The 27093-nt window shown below is 40.9% G+C and overlaps 1 protein-coding gene across 1 annotated transcript; it reads left to right on the top strand.

Moving 5' to 3' along the window:
• The first annotated feature begins 1121 nt into the window (after positions 1–1121).
• Positions 1122–26728, top strand: LOC113013457 (Golgi apparatus protein 1-like). Its single transcript, XM_026154406.1, has 26 exons — positions 1122–1466; positions 9105–9134; positions 11156–11242; positions 11326–11541; positions 12226–12429; positions 12629–12700; positions 12851–13037; positions 13468–13685; positions 13997–14118; positions 14827–14928; positions 15647–15800; positions 19109–19246; positions 19488–19574; positions 19690–19752; positions 20426–20539; positions 20797–20885; positions 21005–21122; positions 22868–22960; positions 23078–23215; positions 23775–23898; positions 23993–24135; positions 24307–24408; positions 24522–24629; positions 25080–25200; positions 25531–25637; positions 25854–26728. The coding sequence occupies exons 1-26, from the start codon at positions 1152–1154 to the stop codon at positions 26019–26021; spliced, it is 3420 nt and encodes a 1139-aa protein (XP_026010191.1). The 5' UTR covers positions 1122–1151; the 3' UTR covers positions 26022–26728.
• Positions 26729–27093: the final 365 nt, after the last annotated feature.

The following is a 27093-nucleotide window of genomic DNA, read 5'->3' as shown; positions in this document are numbered from 1 at the left end:
ACACTACATTCAGTCATTCACCCATTCACACACACATTCACACACTGGCGATGGCAAGCTACATTGTAGCCACAGCTGCCCTGGGGCGCACTGACAGAGGCGATGGTATTGAATGCTGAGCTGTAATCTACAAACAGCATTCTCACATACGTGTCTCTCTTCTCCAGGTGTGACAGGGCAGTATGTAGTGTCAGGGCTATGGCATCAACAGTGGACCTGTTGTGGCGGTATGCGAACTGTAGAGGGTCCAGTGAGTCGGGTAGTGCAGAGCAGATGAAGTCCCTGACCAGCTTCTCGAAGCATTTGCTTACGATGGGGGTCAGCGCTACAGGTCGCCAGTCGTTCAATGAGGAGATGGTGGAGGATTTGGGTACAGGGACGATGGTGGCCATTTTGAAGCAGGCTGGGACTACAGACAGAGAGAGGGAAAGGTTGAAGATGTGCGTGAACACTCCAGCCAGCTGAGCCGCGCATGACTTGAGGACGCGGCCGGGAATCCCGTCCGGACCAGTAGCTTTGCGTGCGTTCACCTTCCTGAAGCACCTCCGCACATCCTCCTCAGACACAGTGTGCGCACTTCCCGGGATATATCCAACAATTGTTTGAATATTCGGACTTGCATTGTCCTTGTACAATGGATGCCAAAGAAATAATGTATTTGTTGTCACAAAAAAAGGTAGAGCAGGAACTTCGAAACAAGTTTTGTTTTGTTTTTGTTTGTTTTGTTTTTAAGGTGGGGGAATATCTAGCATTAAAAAAGTAATTCAGGCTGATAGTTTTGTGTGGAAACATGCTTATGTAAATAAACGACAATTATTTATATTTGAAAAGTTTATTCGCGTTATTTTTCCTACATTTAGTTGATTCTTTGATTCTTTTTGATGCTATTAAATGAAAATAAATCGCTATAAACTAGAGCTGGAGATCATGTGACGTGATCATCGTGTCGTATTGCTTACTAGAGTAAACAACAATGTAAAAACAATGGGTACACTGACGCTGTTACTAAAGGAGTACAGTAAAGCTTTATTTATTTATTTTTCAAGTGACCGGAAGTTGTGTGTTTATTTCGGTAAATAAAGCTCACCGTTACCTCGCTGACCGGAAGTGATGTCGTCATGTATTAGGACTAGCTTGACAGTGCTGTGAAGATGGCGGCGTACAGTCGCGCTCAGCTGCTGCTGCTGTTGTCGTCCGTGTGCCTCTGCAGTTTCGGCTCCGTCCTCGGCTTGAAGGCTGCCAGCGGCCCGGCCGAGCTTCACAACCCGCCCGTCCTGAGACCCGCTGATCCGCCGGCGAAGGATGCACCTGCAGCCGCAGCCGCTGGGGCCTCACAGCCTCGAAGGGCGACCGGTTGGAAGCTGTCGGAAGAGGAGGCCTGCCGGGAGGACCTGACCCGCCTCTGTCCCAAGCACACCTGGACCAACAACCTGGCAGTGCTGGAGTGTCTGCAGGACCGCAAAGAGGTAGGCGCCCTCCCCACGGTAAAGTGTTCGGGTTCAGGTGAGGTGATGGGCATCTGCTGGGTGTGTCGCCCCAGTGGGTTTAGTCACCCCGGTTGTCAGCATGGCTGTGATGCAGAGGTGAACATCTGCACCTCCATCCGTGTGACGCTCCGGGCAGCCGTTTAAACACACTTTTTCTTTTAGTACGTCAAAAATCCACGATTTACCCGACATCCACACACGCATACAGAGATAGTGGCGTATTTAGTGCTTTTAAAACTCTGTGTGTGTGTGTGTGTGTGTGTGTGTTTTGTTTTTGTTTTGTTTTATAACAAAAGTGAACAAAAAACGTAGTTCCTTCAAAAAACGAAACTTGAAGGTCTTCAAGTGCTAAGTGTAGATTTTATCCCAAATTGATATCTACCTGTTAGTTTTCTCTTACTTGCTTGTGGTCAGTTGATGAGACTGTGTGAAAAGCCCCTCATCCTGAAAATCTGCTCACTTTTTTATGTTTAAGTAAATTGTGTGTTTTTCAACCTAGGAATGTTCACACTTCAGCACAGAGGCTCTTGCCCTGTGGCCCCAGGAGTAAATAAAAGGTATCCCCTGTAGTAATCCACACTACTCTGTCTGTGTGGCCTTAACTGATGTTCCATGAGCACAATCAAAAATCATGTCTGCTGTTATAAATGCTTATAAACTGGTTGTGTTTAGGCTGTAGGCTGAAGAGCAACTAGCTAAATGAAACCTGATTAGTCTTTAAACAACAAATAGATTAATCTCTACCAAAAATATCAGGCTTAATCTGATTAACTGTTTAATCATTTTTTAATTTATTCCACGTGACATCCCGAATGAACTTCACCCCCTTCTCGACCTCTGCACCTGGCAGGGCTGTCTCAACTGCATTCTGTAGTTTAAGGGAGAGGTTTTAATGTGCTTTGTGCTTTTACCACCCCTCTTTCCACCTCAGTGCAGTACTTATTAACCTGGTGAGGTGTGAAGTGTGTGGTGTGAGTGCAGTCATCCAGCTGTCAGGTGACTTGCCGGCTGAAGTTAAACCCCAGTTAAACATGATTCCTGTCTTGTTTCTTTGTGCCATAGTGACGAAGAATACAACCAACTTTCACACTCTGTGCCTGTTTAAAGATTGGCCGCCTACATGCACAGATTCTCTTATTTTTATCTAATTTCTTTCCATAAATAAACAAGCAAGGGGACACTACTACAACTAGAGATCAAATTATTTGTTTGTTAATCAGTAACCGCTGTGGTCTTGCAGTTCTTCAGTCTCACTCTTAATGCGTCCAGTGAAGGATACCCTCACAGCCTGCTTTATTACATGACCATATGATAAACATACAGTGTTTATAATAATAATAATAATGGATTGGATTTATATAGCGCTTTTCAAGGCACCCAAAGCGCTTTACAATGCCACTATTCATTCACTCTCACATTCACACACTGGTGGAGGCAAGCTACAGGCAAGTTTACAGTCTGAATCTGATTTTTTCCCCCCAGATTGTTATCTTGCTTTCTAGGTCAGTTCACTTCTTACCTATTTAATTATTTTAAAAGTGTTTCCTCATGCAAAGTGTCCTAAGCTGCACTGCAGCTATTAGAAGTGATTGTTCAAGCAAAGTCTCCTGCCTCGTGTCATTTTTAAATTGAACATCTTTGGGTAAAACACTAAAGCACTTCTGAAGAAGTCACCCGAGCTTGTGACGTGACTATAGTACATTTCGTGATGGTTTTAGTTGAAAAATGCTTTAAATTCAACAAATAATTATACATACATACAGCGATATGTTTTTTCCTTTATATTGTAAATGTTTGCTTTTTTGTCTCTGCTTTAAAAAAGTTGGATTCAAATCTAAAGAAAAATATATCAGTTTGATTAAAAGGCTACACACACACACACACACACACACACACACACACACACACACACCAACTTAAAACAGGGTCAGATTACTCATTAATCTCTTCCTGATAAGATCCTTTACACTAGCTCATATTTATAAAACAATCATAAAAATTTTAAAACCATATGAAGGGTTTTGGAAATACTGACTTGAACCATGTTATTTTATTTTACTTGGCTTTTTTTGTGGGGGTTTGGGATCACAAATTTAGATCTATTCCAAGATTTCACATGTATCAGATATTTTAAAAGGAACAAAAAATTCAGCGGCCCAAATTGAGACCTAAAAATTCAGCATATAAGGAATTTGTTCTGTCATTTGTATCGTACTAAATTCCATTATTTTAAAAGTACAAGCAGAAGACATTTCTCTGTTATGCTAGATGTATAGATTGTGTTCACTTTTGATTTACTTTGATGTTTAAGTTATTTATTTAATTTAGTTTTATGTATAATTGTTTTTCCCAGTAGGAAATTTGGTACACAAAGCTGAGAAAAATGCAGAGTAATAAGACATTCCTGCAATAAATTCTCTCTTTTCTTCATAAAGTTTACGGTGAAATGGTTTCAAAGAGGAGCTGATTTAACTTTCTGTCATTTCAGAAAAACGCAACAGCAATTTTCCTCGTATAAAAGCACTTTGAGTGCTCAGTTAGAGTAGAAAAGGGCTAGATACTGTAAGAACCAGCCCATTTACAATAATTACCCCACACTTTGTAGTTTGGTAACATTCAGGAAAGCATGAGAGCCTCTTGTATTGCACTGAACATTTAGCTAGGTCTAGCAAAAAGGAAGGAGGCTGGTAGAGAATCTACCTTGTTATTTATATCCACACTCACTGGTCACTTCATTAAAAAACATCTTGTTAATATTGAGTTTACATCCCTTTTGCCTTCAGTGCTTCCTTAAGTCTTTGGGGAATAGATTCAGTAAGTTGTTGGAAACATTCTTCAGAGATTTTGGTCCATATTGACATGACAGCATCAGTTCCTGCAGATTTCTGCACATGAATGATCTGCATTTCCTGTTCCATCACATCCCAAAGGTCCTTAGGTGGATTAAAATCTGTTGTTCATAGAGAATGTTTGAGTCCAGTCAAAAAAGAAACCAGTTGAAGATGATTTGAGCCTTTTGGCATGCTGCATTATCCTGCTGGAAGTAACTATCATCTGATGGGCTACCATTCCATTACAGCATCACCATCACTGTTGATACAAGGAAGAATGCATCCATGTTTTCAAATTCTGACTCCACCATGAAAAATCTTGTATTAAAGACTCATCAGACCAGGAAACTTTTTCCAGTCTCCTATTTTCCAATTTTGCTGAACCCATGCAAATTATATTCAGGTTCCCTTTCTGACAAGAACTTGGTGTGGGCTTCTTCTGCAGTAGCCCATCTGCTTCCAGGATCAATGTGTTTTTCGCTCAGAGATGCTCGTCTGCATACCTTGCAATCACATTACTGTTGCCTTCCACTCAGACTAGAGCATGGCACCAACAAGCACACCACGTTCAAAGACACCTCAGTTACCTCTCTTTCTCATTCTGATCCTCAGTTTGAACTTCAGCAGGCTGTCTTGACCCTTGCTACATGCCTAAATACTTTGCGTTGCTGCCATATCATTGGCTAATTAGATATTTCCATTAGTAAGCACTTTAACAGGTCTACCAAATCAAGTGTCTGGTTAACATAAGTTGGCCAATATACAATATAGAGCAAAATAATGAAAAAAATATAATTTAATGCAATAGAAAATGACACATGTTCACTGATAGACTTAATACATTTAAAATACATTTTGTACAGTGATAATAGATTTCCATGTCTTTTATCAACCTCAGTCATTGTCACAAATACAGCAAAAGCTTAAAGTATCACCACGTCAGTCTCATTTTGCACTGTACTCCACAGATATACACAGTTACATGGTTCTGTATAAATAGATAATGGAGGACAAAATGATGATGATAAAAGACTTAACATATAATGTGTTCATAGCCAATAAGAAATTATAATTGCTTTACATTAAAGAATATTTTAAATGAGCTATCTTGCAAACCATTTGTTACACAACCCGTACTGTCCCTGAAAAAAATTTCCCATGTGAGTTTTTTTTTAATCATCATGTTAACTTCATCTGCTCTTTCACTCACACACACCACACACACACACACACACACACACACACACACACACACACACACACACACACACACACACACACACACACACACGAGACACCTCCTCCAGCAGCCCTGAGTGATGCCCTCTTTACAGAGATAATTACATTGCTTTGACTCTATAACAGCTGTGGCCTCCCGAAGAGGTAAATGGCTCTTATAAATCTGCCTCTTCTCTAGAGAAACACACACACACACACACACACACACACACACACACACACACACACACACACACACACACACACACACACACACACACATATAGTGGCAGTAACAGGGGCAGCTGAGCAGCATGAGCTTTCAGTACACCCAGTTTGAGAATCTATTTGTGGTGGTGTAAGCCCTGAAATCTGACAGCTGATAGACGTCTGAGAAACAGCAACACAGTTATAAAGTAACAGCAAGTCACTTTGCAATAGCAGAAAGAAGCCAGGGATATTTCTAGAGCTGTGGTCATTAAGGCATTGTGACAAATAATAACTATGGGGAGATAGCGTGCCAGGATGCTGTGTAGCTATGGGTAGCATTTGCAGTCCTACAATTCTTTTTTTACTCAGTGTTTCTGCTTATACCGTAGTAACATCGTTGTCCTAAGTGCAATGTTCAGGATTTAAAGGAAACGCTGATGTAGTCACAGAGAAAGAGGCTACCGTTGGTCCCGTCAAACAAAAACAGCCCCAGGCGGGTCATTACTACAATGGACAATTAAAGCTGTTTATGTTTAAATTGATGATGAAGTATCTCTAACTCTGATAGACTGCTATTTCCTTTACATTAATTTGGATGGTTTAACAGGGCAAAAGCCTATTCGGTGGTGGAGGTGTGATGATTTAAGCTTGTGTTTTTATGCGTAGGCACCTTTCAGTTATTAAGTCGATCATGAACCCTTTTGTACACTGTAATATTCTAGAGTCAAATGTGAGGCCATCTGTATGACAGATAAAGCTTGTTCCAAACTGACAAGTTCTCATCTCTTCTTGGGGCTCCTAGTGTCAAGTTGTAAGCATTGCCTCTACAATGACACATAAAAAGATCTCTAAAAGTTTAGTTGCGTTAAGGAATTAGTGATATCTCTCGGTGTGTCCATCTCCATGAGTAGTTTCTGCTGTATAGTTATTTCAATGACTTAGTCGCAGAAAAAGCCAGGCTACTTTTAACATGTATAGAGTTGTACATGTAGAGTCTTCAGTGGAACACATCAGCCCCAATTTGTTTTATCTCTCTGCCCCTTACCAAGGCACAATTATCCTTTCCACTTCAGTTTGATCAGTCTAGTTGATTAATATGGTCTTTTTTCAAAAGCCTTTGATGTGAATGGATCAGCTCTTCATTAATTAATAACTCATAGTATGACTAGTTTTTTTTAGTTTTTTTTTTTAATTTGGGAACCCACCAAGGGTCTGTATCCTTATTACACTGATTTCTTTGTGTCTGAAGCATTTAGTGGAAATGAGAGTTTAAAATCAAAAGAAGGCCTTTTGTCGCTGTTCCCGTGGGCGCAGCAGAGTTATCACAAAGTGCTTTCATGTCTTTTTACAGCAAAGTGATGTGGAGATGTAAGAAGAGCTTCTGCTGCTGGCTTTTGTCTGATAGTCAAGGATGTTGTGGGCGAGTCTATGAAGAGCTTCTGCTGCTTTGTTCATATTAAACTGCTGCGTTTTGGAGAAAAAAAACATTACTTTGCTCAGCGCTTTAGGGCAATGTTGGTGGTATTTTTGAACTGTTCTTTCTGAAGCTAAAGGGACAGTTCCAAAAATGCACTCTATGTATTTTCAATCTCACTCAGTTGCACTAAAATCCTACCTTCGATTTAGCCATGGAGCACGAGTCTAGGTTTTACATAGTAGGCGAGTCAGTAGGCACATTTCTTGTCTGCACTGCTTTCCTTTATTTTTGCAGAGGTTGGTTTTACAAAAATGTTTTTTCCGAGATATTAAAAAACCCCTTGTTGAACAAAAGTGTAACACCATCTAAATTGACTAAGGCAACAGAACTTCAAAAAATGAAAGGCTATAGTTTATCTAAGCCTTATGTATATTGTTCTGAAAAGTGGCTGACTGAAGTTGAAATAGGGTTGATATTATGTAAGCTAGTGTTAGCTCAACGTTTCTGCAAATCGTACTTGGCCCACCTCTTTTTGTGGCTACTAGAGCACAGATTTATTCATTTAAAATCATCTTTCAGGATAGCAACATTAAATAATTTTATATGCAGATAGAAGAATTCTACCTTGTGATAAAAGTCCTAAATTGTACAAAGTAACTTTACAAAAAGCGAAAATTTAGCTTTTAGGCCACATTACTTACTAGTAGCAAAATTTACCCGAGTTTCCAATCAGTTTGTTAATAGTTCAGTTCCATCTTTTCTTAGATGTCATGCTAACATTAAACTACATTGGGTGAAGATAATAAAAGATAATACAAATATAGCTTCGCTCCTTAAGTGTATATATTGACCAACTTAATTGACCTATACCAATTATTAGCACCCGGCTATATATTAACCAATATTATCTATTTGTTGATTTATTGGGACCAACATTTATAATGGCCAATAACTAAAAGTAAAGAAGCAATGGGAGAAACACCCGTCAACCATATTATGAGTGTTGATGTTGCATAGTTTTCTGTCAGAGGGCGCTATTCTGTATTGGAAACACGTTTACAAGTCCATGAACACAAGCATAGCTGAGCATAGTGTAAATCAGTAGTCAACAACTTTTGATAGTAAAACAAACTTTATTTTAAAAATGCATATATTAATTAAAACGGTCTTAAATTCTTAGATAACTGTGCATAAACAAATTTTAGGGAAATCTGTTTTTATGTGTCTGAATGAAAAAAGCGTTGCCCAGTATATCAGATTTTTAAATGACCAAATCTTGGTGATATAAAATCAGTCTTAACAATCGTCATATAATGAAAATTAGCAACATTTAACTGGAAACTCTGCCTATACTCACATGGCCTTAGGAAAATGGACTGCTTGCCAACAAGCTCAACAGTTTTAAAGGGTTTCAGTGTAACTAACCGTGCCTTTGCTGAGTCTTGTTGGTTTATTAACCAATGCATGGTGCAGTAGGTTCAGCATATAAATATAACTAATAAAACAAAAAACCTTCCGATACCTCTAAACACACTTACTATCTTATTATATCTAGTTTGTTCAACCAGTGCACAAAGAAATACAAGCAGGTGCTGGAACTTTTTCCTTTTATCTCTGGCTATGGTGCTGCTTGAAAGTTGGAGTTTGTCAGAGTTTGTTTTTGGTTCCGATGCGTGTTTAGGTTAGGGTGTTGCCAAACTTGGAAATCTCATTGTTGCAGCATGTTGACAAAATATGGCAGTAAAAATACCAAGGTAGCCCTTAAAGCACAAATGACTATTTGTGTCTCTCTGATGGAAGCATGGATTAAACTAGAGTGTTGAAAGATGTTTAAATCTACTGAAGCGCCTTGAGGCGACTGTTGTTGTGATTTGGCGCTATATAAATAAAATTTCATTGAATTGAAGATTCACATTTCTCCCTCTTTTTGTCTTTCTGCAGGAAATTGATATTGCTCCTGACTGCAACCATGTGAGTATTTGTTTTAAAACACACAAATTCACGCAGAACTTTTTAATCAAACAGTACAAGTGTGAGACAAAGAAAGATATAACAGAGGCGTGCCTTCATACTCGGCTAATGCTGTCAGGCCAAATCAAAATTTTAACCAAGTCTGTTTGGCTTAAAGTTAACTCACCAAGAAATCAAATGTGATAATTAGCCTTTTGGATATGCAGGGTGGTACATACCTGTCCTGCTTGGACTGCTGGAATTATTTCACTGCATCTGACAGATTTTTAAGTCAAAGTTACTGTTATTTGCCCCTGCTGTTAAAGAATTTAAACCAAACATATTGAAATATGTAATTTCAAAGGTTGACAGAACATCCTAACACACACAGCTGTGATGTACCAACTGCTGAAAAGTTTACACTTAAATTTTTGGCTGAGTTTACGAACCTTTGTCACCTGAGGACTCTTTTCCATCCATGTCTCGTGATCACTGCGTTATGCCTTTAATTTATTCATAACAAATATTTGTAACATTTATGTCATCCCCAACTACTGCAGATATAATTGGTTTTAGTTTTGTCCTATTTGCTTAACTCTATACTTTTCTGTATGCTCTTTCCTCTCACTCCTAATCAGTCATGGTAGAGGTCTGCCCCTGCCTGAACCTGATTCTAGAGATCTCTTCCTGATAAATGGAAGTTCTTCCTCACCACTGTAGCCAATTGTTTTCCTTATAGGGGATCATTGTAGTTCTCTCTCTAATATTTCAGAGGTTTTACCTTACAATATAAAGTGCAATGAGATGACTGCTTGCATGAAATATATTTATATAATATTAAAATGCATATAAAGGAGTGAACATGGTAAACGTTCTGCATGCAAGTATGTTAGTATGTTTATTGACTCAGGGCCACAACCACTACTGTAAACTGGATTATATTATCTTAGAAATATGTCTTAATATGTCCATAAATAGTAAACAAGTAGAAATGTAGAATCTAATACAATATCGGTCTAAAAAGCAGTCTGTGCATACTAATTCAATTCAGTATATTTTTTGGAGCAGTGTCACAGACCTGCATATTTTAATGCACTGTACAATCGGACAGATTATTGGAAACATTTAGAGAATTTAAAATAAAGCAGTCTAATTATCAGCGACCGCTGACCATGATCCTCTCTTCTCTGTTTAACAAGGTCCTTTCACATTCTCTTCCCCACTCTAAATACTAGCTTTGAAGAACCCACAGCTTCCACACTGCCAGCTGATGACCGTCACTGACATCAACGCCGTCTAACTTTAAATTAGGAGTTTCTCCTCTTTTTGCGTTAAGAGCTTCCGAAAGCTCGTCTCCGTGCCTTCTGGATGATAAACCTTCAATATTCAGAGTTCAGGGCTGCTAACAGCAGGCAGCTTTATGAAACACCACAAGGCTTATGGAGCACTTGGACTGTCTTTATTACAGCATGGAAAGCACTCGCTGCAGTTGACATGTCACACGCTCACTTGTTCTATCTTATTTTCTCGGTGGACCGACTTTCAGTAGCTGTTGTTTGTGGATGCTGCAGCTGGAACCCCTCTGATAAGAAAGTGATACACAGAGTATTAGAAAACAATAAAAAGAGCACATTGGAAGGTCTTATTTCTGTCATTAAAATCCTTTAAAAATCATCAGTCTTCAGGATGGGGACTGTCTGATCGTTCAGGCGTAGTTCTCTCTGAATAAACTATTCTTTTGTAAAATCGTTCAGGGTAGATTACTTAGATTTGGACTATTTCAACATCACATTCACAAAGAAACTTTGTGAGTTTAGAAGCTGCTTTCTCAAGAGAAACTTTTAACAATTGTGCCTCCTCCAAAAATAAAGAAGAGAAATTATCTAATTAAATGCAATGCTTTATACGACCACCACAAACTCTTTGCTACTAGTTGTAGTTAATGAGTTGGCTTTTTTTTAGTCATGTTCACTATGTTTCATTTCTAATTAACATATAAATTGGATTGTAATTGAAATCCTAACTTTTTTTTCCTCAATCAGCTTCTGTGGAACTACAAACTCAATCTAACCACAGATCCAAAGTTTGAATCTGTGGCCATGGAGATTTGTAAGAGCACCATCACTGAGGTCAGTCTGCCTTTGACTCTACAGGGAAGTTCTAGGTCTGTCCTTTGCTCTCCTCTGACCTGTCAAATGTTCTGCACCTTCAGATAAAGGAGTGTAATGAGGTGGAGCGAGGGAGGGGCTACCTGGTGTCCTGCCTGGTGGATCACCGTGTTAACATCAGTGAGTACCAGTGTAACCAGTATATCACCAAGATGACCAGCATCATCTTCAGCGACTACAGGTTGATCTGTGGCTTCATGGACAAATGCAAAGAAGATATCAACAGCCTGCGCTGCGGCAGCATCAACATAGGACACAAGGTCAGGACTGTGCAAATATATGCAGAAGTTAATAAATCATAAAATGGAGTCCATAAATCAGGAAAGGTTCATTTACAGGCTTTTCGGGTTAAACGACAAAAATAATAAGGTGGCGTAACCAGAGGAAACCCACCTCTCCAAGTGGCAAGTGCAGGCTATTTAGTGCTTATTATAATACACAAAATCTCCATTTGTATATGATGTCCTCCTACACAGTCCACAATTGGCGCACAAGTACATCTTAGGCCTACAAAGGTTCTTATCAATATTACATATTATATTGTAATCATGTTGCCTAGTAACCCCCAGGAAACGGGCTAAACTAACCCTAAGATTTTTAGCATTTATGCACTTGCAACACTTGTTACTGTTATTTTCAAACATATAAATAGTGTCGAGTCTTGTACTGTACCCACGTTACATTGTGTCCTGTTAAGTTCCATTTGGTAAAATATAGTTGGAAGTTTTTGCAAATCCCATTAATTTCTTTCTCGTTATATGGAAGAGAAAGTCAACCCACTCTTTGGTCTGCAAGAATTTTGTAAGCCAGCTGGAATCAAACCAGCAACCGTTTGCTTGCCAATGGAATGTGTAAACCACTACATTATGACACCATGCCTATAGATCATCAGCATATTCAGAGTGTCATTGCCCTCTCTCTGAATCCCTGATGTCTCTTTACAGGACATTCACTCCCAGGGTGAAGTGATCGCTTGTCTCGAGAAGGCGTTAGTGAGGGAGGTGGAGCAACAGGATCGTGCTCATCCAATCAAAGAGGAGTGTCAGAAAGCGATCCTGCGGGTGGCGGAACTTTCCTCAGATGACTTTCACCTCGACAGACACCTTTACTTCTCCTGCCGAGACGACCGCGAGAGGTTCTGCCAGAACGTAAGGAGGCTCTACCGCTGCTTGCATGATGTTCATGCTTCCGGTGATCAGACACAAACAGTTAATGCATTCAGAAAATATGGAAATTATACATGAACTGGTTTCTCTTGGTTTCCAACTGTAGAAACACAAGCTGTGTGGGGCTGGCAAATCCCTTTAACATCTCAGAGCGGAAACCCTTTTCTACTTTTCTCCACAGATTCAGGCAGGAGAAGGGAAAGTCTACAAGTGTCTGTTCAATCACAAGTTTGAAGAGGCCATGTCGGAAAAGGTACAACCATCTCATTTATTCATCTTGTTCCTCGGCGTGGCTGACAGGGCTGCACGATCGTGATTGATGAAACTCTGTAGGGCTTTTGAGTAAACTTTAGTGAATTTGTTTGGTCTCTAATAACCTTTCTCCCCTCCTTCGCCTTCAAAGTGCCGTGATGCTCTCACCACTCGTCAGAAGCTCATCTCTCAGGACTACAGAGTTAGTTACTCGTTAGCTAAAGCCTGCAAGCTGGACCTGAGGAAGCAGCGCTGCAGCCTGGACACCAGCCTGCCGCGTGCCCGTGAAGCCCGACTGTCATACCTGCTCCTGTGCCTTGAAGCTTCTGTGCACCGTGGTGAGTGGTGGTGTTGTTGTTGGTGGTGGTGGTGGTGGTGGGGGGGGGGTGTTTAGAGAAAAACTGGTCATTAACTCAGGGTTGCAAAAATCTTCTTAATATCAATCTCCTGTATCTAACACTAGATTGACAAAGCTAGAAGATGGTGAACAAAGGAGGAGACCAAAATATAACTTAGAGTAAAGATTGGACTTAACCCTTATGTGGTGGACTTAAACTCTCTATATAGAATTTATTTGGAATATATTGTTAAATGAGACCTTGAAATCCCAGAGTAGCCAAAAAGTAAATGAATACAGCTTTAAGTAAAGAGTATTTCTTTTTTTATAAATATAATTGCAAGCATAATGAATAGGGTGTGAAGTTATCTACATTTCATGTGCATTCATTGTTAATTGTGTTAGTAATAGGTGGTTCTTGTGCTACGCAGGGCATCCGGTCAGCGGAGAATGCCAGGGGGAGATGCTGGACTACCGGCGGATGCTGATGGAGGATTTCTCTCTCAGTCCGGAGATCGTGCTTCACTGCCGGACGGAGATCGAGGCCCAGTGCTCCGGCCTGCACCGCAAAGGCCGCACACTGCACTGTCTGATGAGAATCGGTCGTGGTGACCGGAGCAATGCCATGGACAGCGTCTGCCAGAACGCTGTAAGACCATTGCATGAAATAATCAGTCCTTCATTCAATCAGTCATCATGAAATAAAACTGCAAATTTAGTTATCAAAAATGTTGTTGTCAGTGAAGAACATTCAGATTTTGTATTGGCTAAATACTTCACGAACAGCAGACACGGTACTCTGAGTTGTCGTGTCATGTCGGGCAGAATTTTGTTTGATCAGATTTGCAGTTACTGGGGGTTGATAGGTTGTCAATAAAATAATGACAAATAAATAAAATCCAGTTTCTTGCCATTAAATTTATTTCCTGAATATTCGAATATTATTTTTCCTCACTGCAGCTTCAGACTCTGATCCAGTCTGCTGATCCAGGAGGCGACTATCGGATCGACCGGGCTCTCAACGAGGCCTGTGAGTCCGTTATCCAGACTGCCTGCAAACACATCCGCAATGGAGACCCAATGTGAGTTGGTTACACACGTGCACACATGCAACTGCTTTCAGGTTAAGCTTAATCGGAATTTTAAATGATAATCAGATGATACTTTTTAAATGTAGTTTTTATTAAGACTTACATAAGTACATAAGCATTCATATTTTCACTGCTGCTGTTACCGTGACCGAGTACAACAGTGACACGCTGCTTTTTTTATCATAAGAATATTAAAAAAGGAACCAAAACAGACACAAGTGCTAAAATTAATAGTCTTAATTACCATGACCACAATTTAATCGCGTATGTGCTTAAAGTTAAGGGGAGCCGCACTGTGTTGAAAATTACGTAATTACCATTCAGCATATTGTAATTCAAGTAGTCTAGAGGGAGCTTAGACTCAACTGCACCTTCTCTGGCTTCTGCTTTTCGGCTTTAGAAACTGTAGCATGAAAGATTGAAAATATCCATGTCGCAGGTAAGATACAGTGCGGCGATAGCTGAAACGTAGGACTTTAACCTGGCAGATTGGAGTTTGATTAAAAACAAAAAAACAGCATATGTTTATCCCATAGGCATCACATGTAATTGTTAACGTTTAAAACAGGGGGCTTAAAACAGCAAGAGAGACCTGCAGGAGAAGGACGCCTGCTTTCAAAATCTGCCTTTTTTCATTCTTCGGATTCCCTGGTAAACACTGATTCATGTGCTGGTATGTCTGTGTGTGTCGGTGTGCAGGATTCTGTCATGCCTGATGGAGCATCTGTACACAGAGAAGATGGTGGAGGACTGTGAACACCGCCTGTTAGAGCTTCAGTATTTTATATCCAGAGACTGGAAGTGAGTGTGCCCGCTGATGCTGATGGGAATGCGACAAATCGACATTGTTCAGCTGTAGAACTTTCTCTGGTGTTTAAGCTTGTTTTCCTGGTTTATATTAAGTCCAGCTAGATACTTAGCCTCTTTTTTTCATCAGCACGCAAAAGACGTTCTTCTACAGCTCACTGAATTCAAGCATGGTTCTCTAATAGGGTGAAGTGCACTATGGCAGCAAGTCAACTTGTGGCATTTGTTTCCTATCAATTCAGTTCCAGTTCAATTCAATTCAGTTTAATTTATATAGCACCAAATTACAGCCGTATTCACCTCAAGTTGTTTCATATTGTAAGGTAAAGAGTGCTAAGGTGCACAGTGGGTAAAAACCACCAGCGCTCTGCTAAGGAAAAAACTGTAGCATTGCAAACCTCCTCTGGCATTAACATCAGCGCAAAAACTGAGTGCTGGGAGCTTTGTGGTGTGGGATTCCATGCCCGAGCAGCTCCTGTAGGTGTAATGCGCAGGTGGCCCAGTAACTTTTTCCATGTAGTGTATCAGAAAATGTGGCAGGCTGATGATTTTGGGAGTAGTGATGGGTAACATGAAAAAAACAAAAACAAAAAAAAAAAAAAAAAACAGCTGAAACTGTACAATAGAATGACTTGAATCAGCAGGAAACAGGACTTGAAGGAGGTCTGTTTTGTGGGTGTGTTTTAGTATCCATTAAGCTTTTGTCTTCCAGACTGGACCCCATCCTTTATAAGAAATGTCAGGCTGACGCCGCCCGCCTCTGCCACACACACGGCTGGAACGAGACCAACGAGGTGATGCCACCGGGTGCTGTCTTTTCCTGCCTCTATCGCCATGCCTACCGCACAGAGGAGCAGGGAAGACGGGTATGTTGACAGCAGAAGCAAACACTTTAGACCGCACTAAGCTGTTTAGGTATAATATTTTGGTTGGTTCAGGGTTATATTTGGTCATAGCAGCAGGCATAACTCTGTTTTTTAAATTTAACAGGCGAAATCTGAAAAGCAGGTAAGAACTCTGATTTTACCTAAATCAGCTCGTACTGATCCTGGTGAGGAGTTAACTGGATGATGATTGTAATGGTGATGGTTGGAGCGAGGCTGAATCAAACTGTTAACCCCGTGGTGGCGCTAGAACAACTCGGGGCATGATCAGAGTCAGTCTAATGTCAAACTTTACTTCTATGGAACTTCAAATGTTTAAAAGTGTGAATGATGATGTGTCTGCATTAAGTTATGAAAAGTATCTGGAACTTTTGGTCTTAAGCATCTTGCCGACGCTACAGCAACCTAAAATTAAAAGACACCCAAACTAATGCAAAAGTGCTCTTAATTTTGGTATATAGATGGTAAAAGCAAGTCCTTCAGAGGACAAGAGCACATTTTAAAATCCATCATGAAACTATGAAAGCTAATCTAGGAGCAGGATTCAGTTTAGTTGTTCACTCTCGTGACACAAATTGCTACTGAAGTGCTGGCTTGTACCCTTCTAAGTCACAGGTTCAGTAGTTCAAATGATGAACCCTGACTGCTCTGCTTTGTTTTGAAAATCTGTATAATCACTTTCTCTCTCTTTCCAAAAAATTAATGAGTTGGAAATCCACTTCGCCCTGATTTTGAGTAATTATACTGATTATAAAGAAGACCCTTGACAGCTTGATTTGATATAATTATATGGTCTCAGTAATCATGGTGTATGTATGTGTCACAAACCTTCAGTGTGAGCGCCAGTTCAGAAAAGTGGGACATTTTAGCTGTTTCACACATCCACACAAAAGAGCCTTTACTACGTGTGTAAATGCACAGTCATTTGGCAAGCTAAACACGCTTGGATTAAAACTTGAAACTGTTGAGCAGCTGCAGGAAAACAAGTGGTGCCACTAAACAGATAAACACTAAAGATCAATATTTGTCATGAAAATTAATCAGTTTAAAAAAATAATGAAAAAAACAGCAGTTGAAAAGTAACTTGGCGCAAAAGAAAATGCTTCAAATCGTGCTTCATATTCAGTCCATGTTGTGATGATTTAACTTCCCTCGTGTTTTAAAAGCAGTGCATCCAGATTGGCTCATGTTTGAAAGCGCTGTCTTGAAAATGCTGTCATGAATGATGCGTTTTTTCTACAAATGGAGAAAAGTTCTGCTTCGTGATAGAGTTTTACTGTAGGCAGCATGAAACGTTCCACAGAGATAAAAAGCCACTCGAGGTTAGTAATGCGTCGTGGTACATTCAGAGTCTGCGGTGAATGGGGATGGTGACCTCAATCAATGCAGGCTGTGTTATTGTAAATCAGTACATGAGTAACCAGGAGAATTCAGGTTTTTAAAGATTTTTCAACTGCTCAGTTGAGAGCTACTCACACTCACCACACACAGTGGGCTGGTCTCTCACACACACACACACTCTCTCTCTCTCTCTCTCTCTCTCTCTCTCTCTCTCTCTCTCTCTCACACTCACTCTCTCTCTCTCTCTCTCTCACACACACACACACACACACACACACACACACACACACACACACACACACACACACACACACACACACAGGGCCCTTTCCAACACCTCGTGCAGACCCACACAGCGGAAATCCACCAGAAGCCTCTCCCACCCAACGCGCCGCTCTCCTCCAGCTTATATCACCTCTGGAAGGTAATTGGTGATAAACGAGGGCAGACGAGCAGCAGCTGCTTCCTGAGGGAGACGGCAGGGGCAAAGAGAGACAAGGGGGAGGGGCAAGAAAAAGGAGGAGGAGAGGGAGAGGACAACACCACACCCACACACTCCCACAGCCTCACGGAATGTAACAGTTTTTTTTAGCTTTTTCATCAAATTTCCTGAAAATGACAGATTATTGAAAATAAGGATTTACAAGATGACAGAGGGGATTTCTTTTTGGCTTCCTAGCTGGTATAGCAAGTCTGGGCTTTAATCTCTTGGTCACCAGGTAGCGCTGCAACACAGTACTTTAGTGCAGGTCATATGGTTTTCCTTATTTTGTGTTGTATAGTTCTAAAGTTCCCCAAAAAATTCGATCAGTACAAACAATCCCAAGCTCAGGGTTCAGACTGCTACTATAGAGTACTATGCAAAAGCCTCGAGCAGCCCTTATTTCTTCACATAGTTAATGGGAAACTGGTCCAGTAAAGTATTATAAACATAAATGGAAATTCATGGCCACCTTCTTCAGTCAGTCAGTCTAGTCTTTGTGGGCAGTTCTCTCAGGTGCTTTGCTGTTTTTTTCCCCTTCTTTAAGGACATGACTTACTTATATTGTTTGTCTGTTGTAGATATTTTTTTAGGTCTGCCACTAGTTTCCTCAGCTTTTTGAGGGACACGTTTCACACCATTCCGAGACAATTTCAAATTGGCCTGGAGTTAGGTGTAAAAACAGTCCTCTGAAAACAGACTGTACAAAAACTGGATAAAAAATGAGGGGAAAAGCAGCAGAAGTCAAACAAAGATCTTCTGAAAGGCTGGAGAACTGTTGCTCCGGACCATTTTTTTTTTTAAAAGTAGAAGAAACTCACTTTGGATGCAAAATACAAAGAAATGAGGGGTGGCTCAGGACTTTTGCACAGTGCCGGCTCTGTATGATCTCAGAGCAACCAACCGCTGTTTAAATCTTCTGTTTGTGAGAGGCATCAGGTAGACGATGAACTGAGAGGCTACATCAACACCCAGTGTAAGATACCCATGTTTTTAACTATGAATCATGCATAATACCCCCTTTTAATCTAGTGAGCTACATATAGCTCACAATTTATACCCCTTTGAAACCCATTTAATCTACATTTCATTTAATTTAATTAACTAGCTATCCATTTCCTCCATCCAAAATAACATGATAATGATAAAAACTGGAAGTCCGGGTAAGGCCCCAACCAGAGAGAGACTAACTGAGCAGACTGAGAATGTAAGCAAACAAATAACAAACCAACTACAACGCCAAACATAAAACCCTGTAAAGGGTGTTCTCTGCCAGCAGGGTCTGTGCAGTTCTGTTGGGGAAAAAAGGCAAATGATTGTGACAATAATGTTCATTATATATCAGAACCTGGCACTTACTAAACTACTTAATACACATCCACACGTCATCATGGGTCCTCACAGAAGAAAACTGTGAATGGGTGTGTGTTTCAACCTTGTGACCAGTGATGTATGTGTTTGTTTGCAGTTATCTCGGGACTGTAAGGTGGAAGTTCAGAGGATTCTCCACCAGAGGGCGCTGGATGTGAAGCTGGACCCAGAGCTGCAGAAACGCTGCATGACCGACCTCGGCAAGTGGTGCAGCGAAAAGACAGATGCTGGACAGGTGAGCACACAGTGGCCGTTACTGCTGCTTATATCTGTTAGAGTTCTCTGACGCCATTCTGGCAGCCTGTGGTCTTTGATGTGCACACAGTGTCATAAATCCTGTGGCTGGAAAATACTGGGACTAGTCTAGTTCACATGTAAACCGGCCTATAGATGCAGAGGTTCACACATTAGGGGCTGCCGCACAGTAATGGTTGAAATGCTCTTGTTCTTGCTGCTGAATGTGTGCCTCTGTCCAGGAGCTGGAATGTCTGCAGGATCATTTGGAGGACTTAGTTTCCGGCTGCAAGGACGTCGTGGGCAACCTGACAGAGCTGGAGTCAGAGGTTAGCAAAGCTAAACCGAAAGCAGGCAGGAGCTGTTAGAGAAACAGTGTTGACACAAGTGATTCTTGTCTCACCTTCACATTTATGACCCGTTGCTGTCTGTTTCGTTGTTCAGGACATCCAGATCGACGCTCTCCTCATCAGAGCCTGTGAGCCCGTCATTCAGGCACACTGCCACGTGAGCATATTTGACTTTACCTTAGGACACGTGAGGGAAAAGTGGTGGCGGTAACCTGTTGCATGCCCGTTTGTGAAGTTATGTAGAGTGGGTATTGTGTCAAAAAGACTTTAAAACATTTTGTCTTCAAACCTCAAATGCTAAAAATCTGCAGGGTACGTAAACATATGTTTCAGTTGCTCACAGTGCTTTTGGTCTTGTTTTTTTACTGTGTTCATGCCTACACATGGGTTGGCCAACACTAATGCATTCTTTTCTGTTGCTTGCATTAAAATAAATGTTATTCAGTGTGGTTCCTCAAGAATATACACGTTAAAATAATCAAAGGAACACTTTTTATTTAGACTATAGCATCAAGTCAGTGAAAACTCTAGAATATTGGTCTGGTTAGTTTAATAGCTCAGAGGGTTGTTAATCCAGAAGAGAGACAATTACTTTAGAGAGCTGGACAAGACTGTAGGAGGTCCTTAACCCATCAACAGGATCAGTATCTGTTCTTTTGTGTAAGAAGGAACGTTTTTTTGAGCCGTGTATTTATTTTCCGGAGTATAGTCGGAGCATTTTCATTTATTCCACTGAACAACGACACTGTGGTGGTGTTGTGCGTTGTTGTCCCTGAATGTCACGTAAATAGAAAGATTTTGGATGTTTGCATTGTTATTTGTGTGTGCAGGATGTAGCTGATAACCAGATCGACACAGGTGATCTGATGGAGTGTTTGGTTCAGAATAAACACCAGAAGGAGATGAATGACAAATGTGCAGTTGGGGTTACACACTTCCAGCTGGTGAGTGATCATGAAATTCTGTTTTCTGTCTCTGTTTCTCTCTTTACTCTGTGATACCAGTTTCTTTTTCTTGTTGTTCTTGTCTTTGATTTTGAATTTTATCTTCAAAGAGCTGATAGACTCAGAGAAGCTTTAATATTTGAATATTGTTTTTGAGTTACACAATAGTGACAACAAGAATGAAATAAATGCAAATAATTGTAAAAACGAAAAAAGGATAATACTATCACCATAGTATCCCTGTGCTTCTCTCTCAGATTCAAATGAAGGATTTCCGGTTTTCCTATAAGTTCAAAATGGCCTGCAAGGAGGATGTTCTGCGCTTGTGTCCAAACATCAAGAAAAAGTGAGACTCTATGACTGCTAACCAATGAGAATAGTGCAAAATCTCCTTGAGGTTGAGCTTTAGTTTAACATTTTAACTGATTTAATTGGACATAAGTGACTCTCTGTGTGACCCTGCAGAGTGGATGTTGTCATCTGCCTCAGCACCACAGTGAGGAATGACACGCTGCAGGAGGCCAGGGAGCAGAGGGTGTCTCTGAAATGTCGTAAACAGCTGCGGGTAGAGGAGCTGGAGATGGTACCACACACACACACATACGCACACATGCAAACACACTCAGACTTCTTTCAGACAGTCTGCCAGCCACAGTGTTACCTAACCCCTAACGTATCCATGACAACACAATGTTTTGCTTATGTCATTTGATCTCAGCACTTTAAACTTAATTTTAGACTGTATATAAAAATGGACATAGCATCCAGGTATAAAAAGTGAAGCCAACATAGAAGTGTCTTCAGCCGGGATTATCTTTAAATTTGGTTAATTAGCTAATGACTGTAAACTTGCTCCTCACACTGTTGCCAACATGAAAGTGTAAAAATGTACAGACAGTTTCACGTATTTTTGATGGATGGGTCAATAAACCTGCAGTGTGGGAAAAAGTCAAAAGCCTCCTTATTGTCAAAACAGTGGTGACACCTATTAGCTAACATTGAAACATATATGAAACACACAAGTAGCTTAATAGAAAAAAATAGTGTTGCGCTAACGAATATAGTTATTGCATTGACATGTTCCAACAAACAGATTCAATTCAATTCAATTCAATTTTATTTATATAGCGCCAAATCACAACAAAAGTCGCCTCAAGGCGCTTCATAGATACAGAGAAAAACCCAACAATCATATGACCCCCTATGAGCAAGCACTTTGGCGACAGTGGGAAGGAAAAACTCCCTTAATGCGCTCCATCATCTTGAATAGATGTTTTATGTATGTGTCTAGAGACCAGCCGCATACGTTTTACACCAAAGGCAGAGGAGAAGAGAACTTGTAGGTGCTAGTGTGGCATAGAGGTAACATGACCGCAAGCCTCCTCTTCATTACCGCAAGCCGAATTTCCTGACCTGAACTCAGGGCTCTAACATACAAAAACATGAATAAACGTGCACATTTATTGCCGGGATTGCTGCAGTTACTTATTAGCAACAGGTTAGACATGCAACCTTCCAGATAAATAGATGTGAACTTCACTGACTCGTATCGGACTCTTTACAGTTTTACAGCCTCCACAATTCACTAACTTAATGTTTTATTCAATATAGCTAGAAACCAGGAGCTGAGCTTATAAACCTATAAGCTGGGAAGTGTTTACTGAGGTCATAGAGAAATCCTTCTATACAACTGGAAGTCTTTTTGTAGCCATGGGAGTTACCCGAGGCCCATCTGCATTAACTTCACTTTTCACAAGGAGGATAAATCCATCTTTTTACTATGTTCATAGTGCAGCACTGGTGACTGGAGTTTTACTGTAATATGAAAGAAATCTTGCAAAGTTGATCTTTCCTGGTCAACACTGATCGGGAATGTCGCTATAAGAAATAACTTTTCTTATCAGTATCTCACGATAAGAAACCGCTACTTCCGGCTGTTCAGTGGTTTAAACACTAGATGTCCTTTATGACACAACCCAAAAGGGACATGTGTCTCCATCTTGAATCGCACTAGGGATCTTTTCCTCATTAAGGGAATGTGTAAACTACGACACTATAGAACCACCAAGTAATGTTTAAGTCCTACAGTTTATAGACCAGCATTAAAGTTAGTGTTTCCTTAAGCATAAGTTTTTTTAGGATTTATAAAACTAGACAATAACACACTACTGTGTGAACTGTGATACAGAAAAGCACCACGGGACATTTAATCTGTAAAACCAGGTTCTACTTTGGTTCTACTTTTACTTTTACTTTTGTCAAAAATCAGTTTTGTAAAAATTTTTCTAAGAAAAACACTAAAGTTTCCTTTTTTTCCCTCTCATTCAGTCCGAAGATATTCGGTTGGAACCAGAGTTGTACGAGCCCTGCAAGTCAGACATCAGTCGTCTGTGTCCCAACGTAGCATTTGGTAACGCTCAGGTAGGGAATGCAGAGTGTTGTGTAAGAATAGAAGCATTGTATTGTTCTTTTCTGCTGTTTGCCTCCACTCTTTATCGTTCTTGTCTTCACTCGTCCTGGCCCTCTGCTCCTACTCAGATGATTGAGTGTCTGAAGGAGCAGAAGAAGCAGCTCAGCCAGCGCTGCCACCAGCGGATCTTCAGACTGCAGGAGGTGGAGATGAGCGACCCCGAGCTCGACTACCAGCTCATGAGAGTCTGCAAACAGATGATCAAGGTGATGGAGGCAGGAAAAAGGGAGAGGAGATCGTGGGGAAAAGCACTGGGACTGAATTCTGTCATTGTGGTGCTGTGTCTTTGACTGAGAGTTGTGAAACCTCACTCTTTTATTAAAGTTTTTTCTCATCTATACCTTTGTGCTGCAAAACCTGCTGAAATAGTTTGATAGGAAACTTCTACTGATTTAATTTTAGCAGTGGTTTACATTTTATAATCTTAGCACATATTCTTTATATAAATTGTAAACCAAAAAGTAGCTATATGTTTAAGAAAGATTTAAAGGAGTAAAAACGTGAGTGTTTTACAACCTGAAATGAGTAAATGGACTTAATTCCTCTTCACAGATGACCCACGTTCTGGACTTCCTGTGATTTTGCACACATTTACCTTTCAGTTACTTTTTCTGCATATTTACTTTTATATGTACAGTTTTACAGCCTCACATTAACTGTTTAACACAGTGTGACTAAACTATGGCTTTATGGTCTTTTTGGAGTAATTGTCAGCGTGTTCCTAGATCTCATTATCTGTACAAACACCATTACTCTCTCCTGCAGCGGTTCTGTACAGAAGCGGATGCCAGGAATGTGCTCCAGTGTCTAAAGCAGAATAAGAACAGTGAGCTGATGGATCCCAAGTGTAAACAGATGATCACCAAGAGGCAGATCACACAGAACACAGGTATTCACACAGAACCACACAGAACCACACACAGAGTCCCGTAAAAAAGACCGTAGCGTCCTCTGTCCTCATCCTTCTCTTCCTCCCCCTTCAGATTACCGTCTGAACCCAGTGCTGAGGAAGGCATGTCGAGCCGACATCCCAAAGTTCTGCCAGTCCATCCTGAACAAAGCGAGCGAGGACGGTGAACTGGAGGGTCAGGTCATCGCCTGCCTCAAACTCAAATATGCTGACCAGGTTAGAGCACAACTCTACTAAGGTCGTGTTTGTTTCAAAGATACAGGCAGACATTGTTTTTGCTGTAAGTTGTAGTGTATGCCTTTCAACAGTGTTGTGAAAGACGAAAATCTATAACATGGTGATTGATTGTTGTGAAATTGTGTGTTTTCTGACCGGGGTTTGTTTTAGAGATTGTCTTCAGACTGCGAAGACCAGATCAGAGTGATTCTCCAGGAGTCTGCGCTCGACTACAGACTGGACCGACAGCTGCAGATGCACTGCTCAGAAGAAGTACGTGCTTACACACACACACACACACACACACACACACACACACACACACACACACACACAAAGACAAACAAATGAACAATTCTCTCCTCCTTTTTTTTCTCCCTCTGCAGATCTCCAGATTGTGCGCAGAGGAGGCGGCTGCCCAGGAGCAGACTGGTCAGGTGGAAGAGTGTCTGAAAGTCAACCTGCTTAAAATCAGACAGGAAGCCTGTAAAAAGGTACGTGTCCACAGTACAACATAAGATGAACTTGATTATTAGCATATTTCTGTTGGTTTTAAAATATCATGGACATTTTGCAGTGTGTAGAATACTGTACTAGTACAGTATGTTTCAGAAGGCTTCAAAATATGAAAGGAGCCAAAGTCTGAACACACAAATGAAAACTTTAGCGTCACTGTGACTGTTGCTTCTAGATGATCTCATTATTTTCATTCATAGTATCATAGAAGAAGGAGGGAAAACGGCTGAAAACTCTCATTAGCTAATTTGGCACACTTAGCAAAAAAGTCTAACATTAGCCACCAAAAGCTACTGGTTACACTTTCAGGTAACCTTGTATGTTTTTGTTTTTAGGTGTGTTTGTTTAGGTTTCACAGCAACAAAAAAAATGCTCACTGAATCTTAATGTAAAAACTCACATATCCCTTTATTTGTTTGTGTTTGCAGGAAGTCCTGAACATGCTAAAGGAAAGTAAGGCAGACATCTTTGTGGACCCGGTCCTCCACACAGCCTGTGCTCTGGACCTGAAACACCACTGTGCTGCCATCACGCCGGGCAGAGGACGACGTGGGTGCTTTCACACAATCTTTCTTCTTGTGCAAAACTGTCAGGCTGGTTAGATGGAGTCAAGAAAGTATTCTAATCAGAGTCCGCTTCCCAATCAATGACTGTTTACTAATAAAGTTTGCTTGTCCATCTTTACCTCAGCCTGAAAGGCTCATGGGGTATCATTGTTGTCATGCCAACAAAAACTCAAGAATCAGGCAACATAGGATTTTCAAATTGGTACCATAGGTGCTTCTACCAGGAGGCTGAGGGGTTTGAATGTCTTTCACTGAGATTCTTTTTACTGTGTTTGGTCACCAAAACTAGATTTTTCTGTCCCTCTCCATGCAGAGATGTCGTGTCTGATGGAGGCGTTACAGGACAAGAGAGTTCGCCTTCAGCCTGAGTGTAAGAAGAGGCTTCAAGACCGCATCGACATGTGGAGCTATGCTGCAAAGGTAAACATCAGTAGTTGGATTACTGTGACAATTGGGACTAGAGCTTCCACCCTGATGCCAACACACAGGTAGCATCAGAGGAAGAGTTGTTAGGTTGCGTAATGTAGTTGCTGTGAGTACCTCAAAACATTTGTGCACTAATCATTCTATTAGTGTAAAGATACTTCACTCTATCCAGGCAAACACTGATGCAAGCCCCCTCCCTCTGTGCTATAGGTGGCACCAGCAGAAGGCTTCTCAGACCTGGCCGTGCAGGTGATGACATCACCCTCCAAGAACTACATCCTGTTCATGATCGCACTGAGTGTGTGCGTCCTGTTCCTGGTGGGGCTGCTGTGCGGTCGAATCACCAAGCGAGTGACGAGAGAACTGAAGGACCGATAGAAGACTGAGCGCCCCGATGCTTCCGAAAGAACTGAGCCCTTAAACCTTTCCCTACCTTCCTCCTCCTCTTCCTCCCCCTCCTCTCTCAGATGCCCGATCTGTAACCAGCCAGCCTGCACAGTGCCAATACCAGTGCCCAGCTCTGGACCCCGTTACCCCCTCAATGAATCCTAAAATCTCCCTTTGGACATCTCCAAACTCTGCGATAGCACCGGCTGTCTGATTCAAGTGTTTTTCCTCAATCATGGTTTGTTTTTGTTTTTTTTTAAACAAATCTGCTTTCGCTGACGATCTTGTTTGAGGTTCTAACTAAGCGCTGTTCTTGATGTGACTGAGGGCTGTTGCTTCTGGGGCTAGAATTGCTCTCCCACCCCCCACCCCCCGGTTCAGTCCTGACGCTTTTATTTTTGTGATATTTAATGGCGACTGGAGCATGCAGCGCAACAGGAAACCGTTTCTTTGGAAGTGACTGCAGCAGCCTGAGTCGTTCAACTTTGTGGTTGAATTCTGACAAGTTCCTGTTGCTTTGAAACATTTTCTCATCAGTGACAAAGTCCCATCCTCTCTTCCTTCATCTGGACCAGTTCAGATCCATCTCGCTTCTTACTGACTGGAAATGAAGGTCCAGCTGCTCTCAATATTGTCATTGACTGGATTGTCCTGCGCACATGGTTTTAAAACTTAATTTAAATGCTAACTTCATTGCACTTTTGTTTGTTTGTTTTTTAACATTATGCCTTATTTATTGTCTGATGATGTTTTAGTTTCTTTTGAGTTTGATTGATCTTTTATGTTTTTTTCCTGGAAATCCAGCTAAATACAGATTTTGTAGTCTACAGTGAGACATGCAGAGACGTACAGCTGTGTATGATGGAGCTTTAAAAGTACTAATTGTAAAAGGTTTAAAACCTTCCAAAGTTAACTAAAATGTCGAGAAGAATGTGAAGAAAGAATTGCTATGACTTAGAGATGTCAACTAGAGCTGAACTAGGACTGGACTGTACCTTTCATGCAATACTCATTTTCACCATAAGATGGTACTTCTGTTAAACCATAGTAGCGAGGCAAAAAA

This window comes from Astatotilapia calliptera, chromosome 1 (assembly GCF_900246225.1).
Source record: "Astatotilapia calliptera chromosome 1, fAstCal1.2, whole genome shotgun sequence".
NCBI lineage: Eukaryota > Metazoa > Chordata > Actinopteri > Cichliformes > Cichlidae > Astatotilapia > Astatotilapia calliptera.
This window is presented reverse-complemented; position numbering and strand designations above follow the sequence as displayed.

Bases quoted from the DNA above. Each gene is read 5' to 3' on its own strand.
- LOC113013457 (XM_026154406.1), top strand. From the start codon at position 1,152: ATGGCGGCGTACAGTCGCGCTCAGCTGCTGCTGCTGTTGTCGTCCGTG. The intron at 13,038-13,467 runs GTGAGTGGTGGT...TGTGCTACGCAG, and splicing joins TGAAGCTTCTGTGCACCGTG to GGCATCCGGTCAGCGGAGAA. The intron at 24,136-24,306 runs GTTAGAGCACAA...GGTTTGTTTTAG, and splicing joins AACTCAAATATGCTGACCAG to AGATTGTCTTCAGACTGCGA.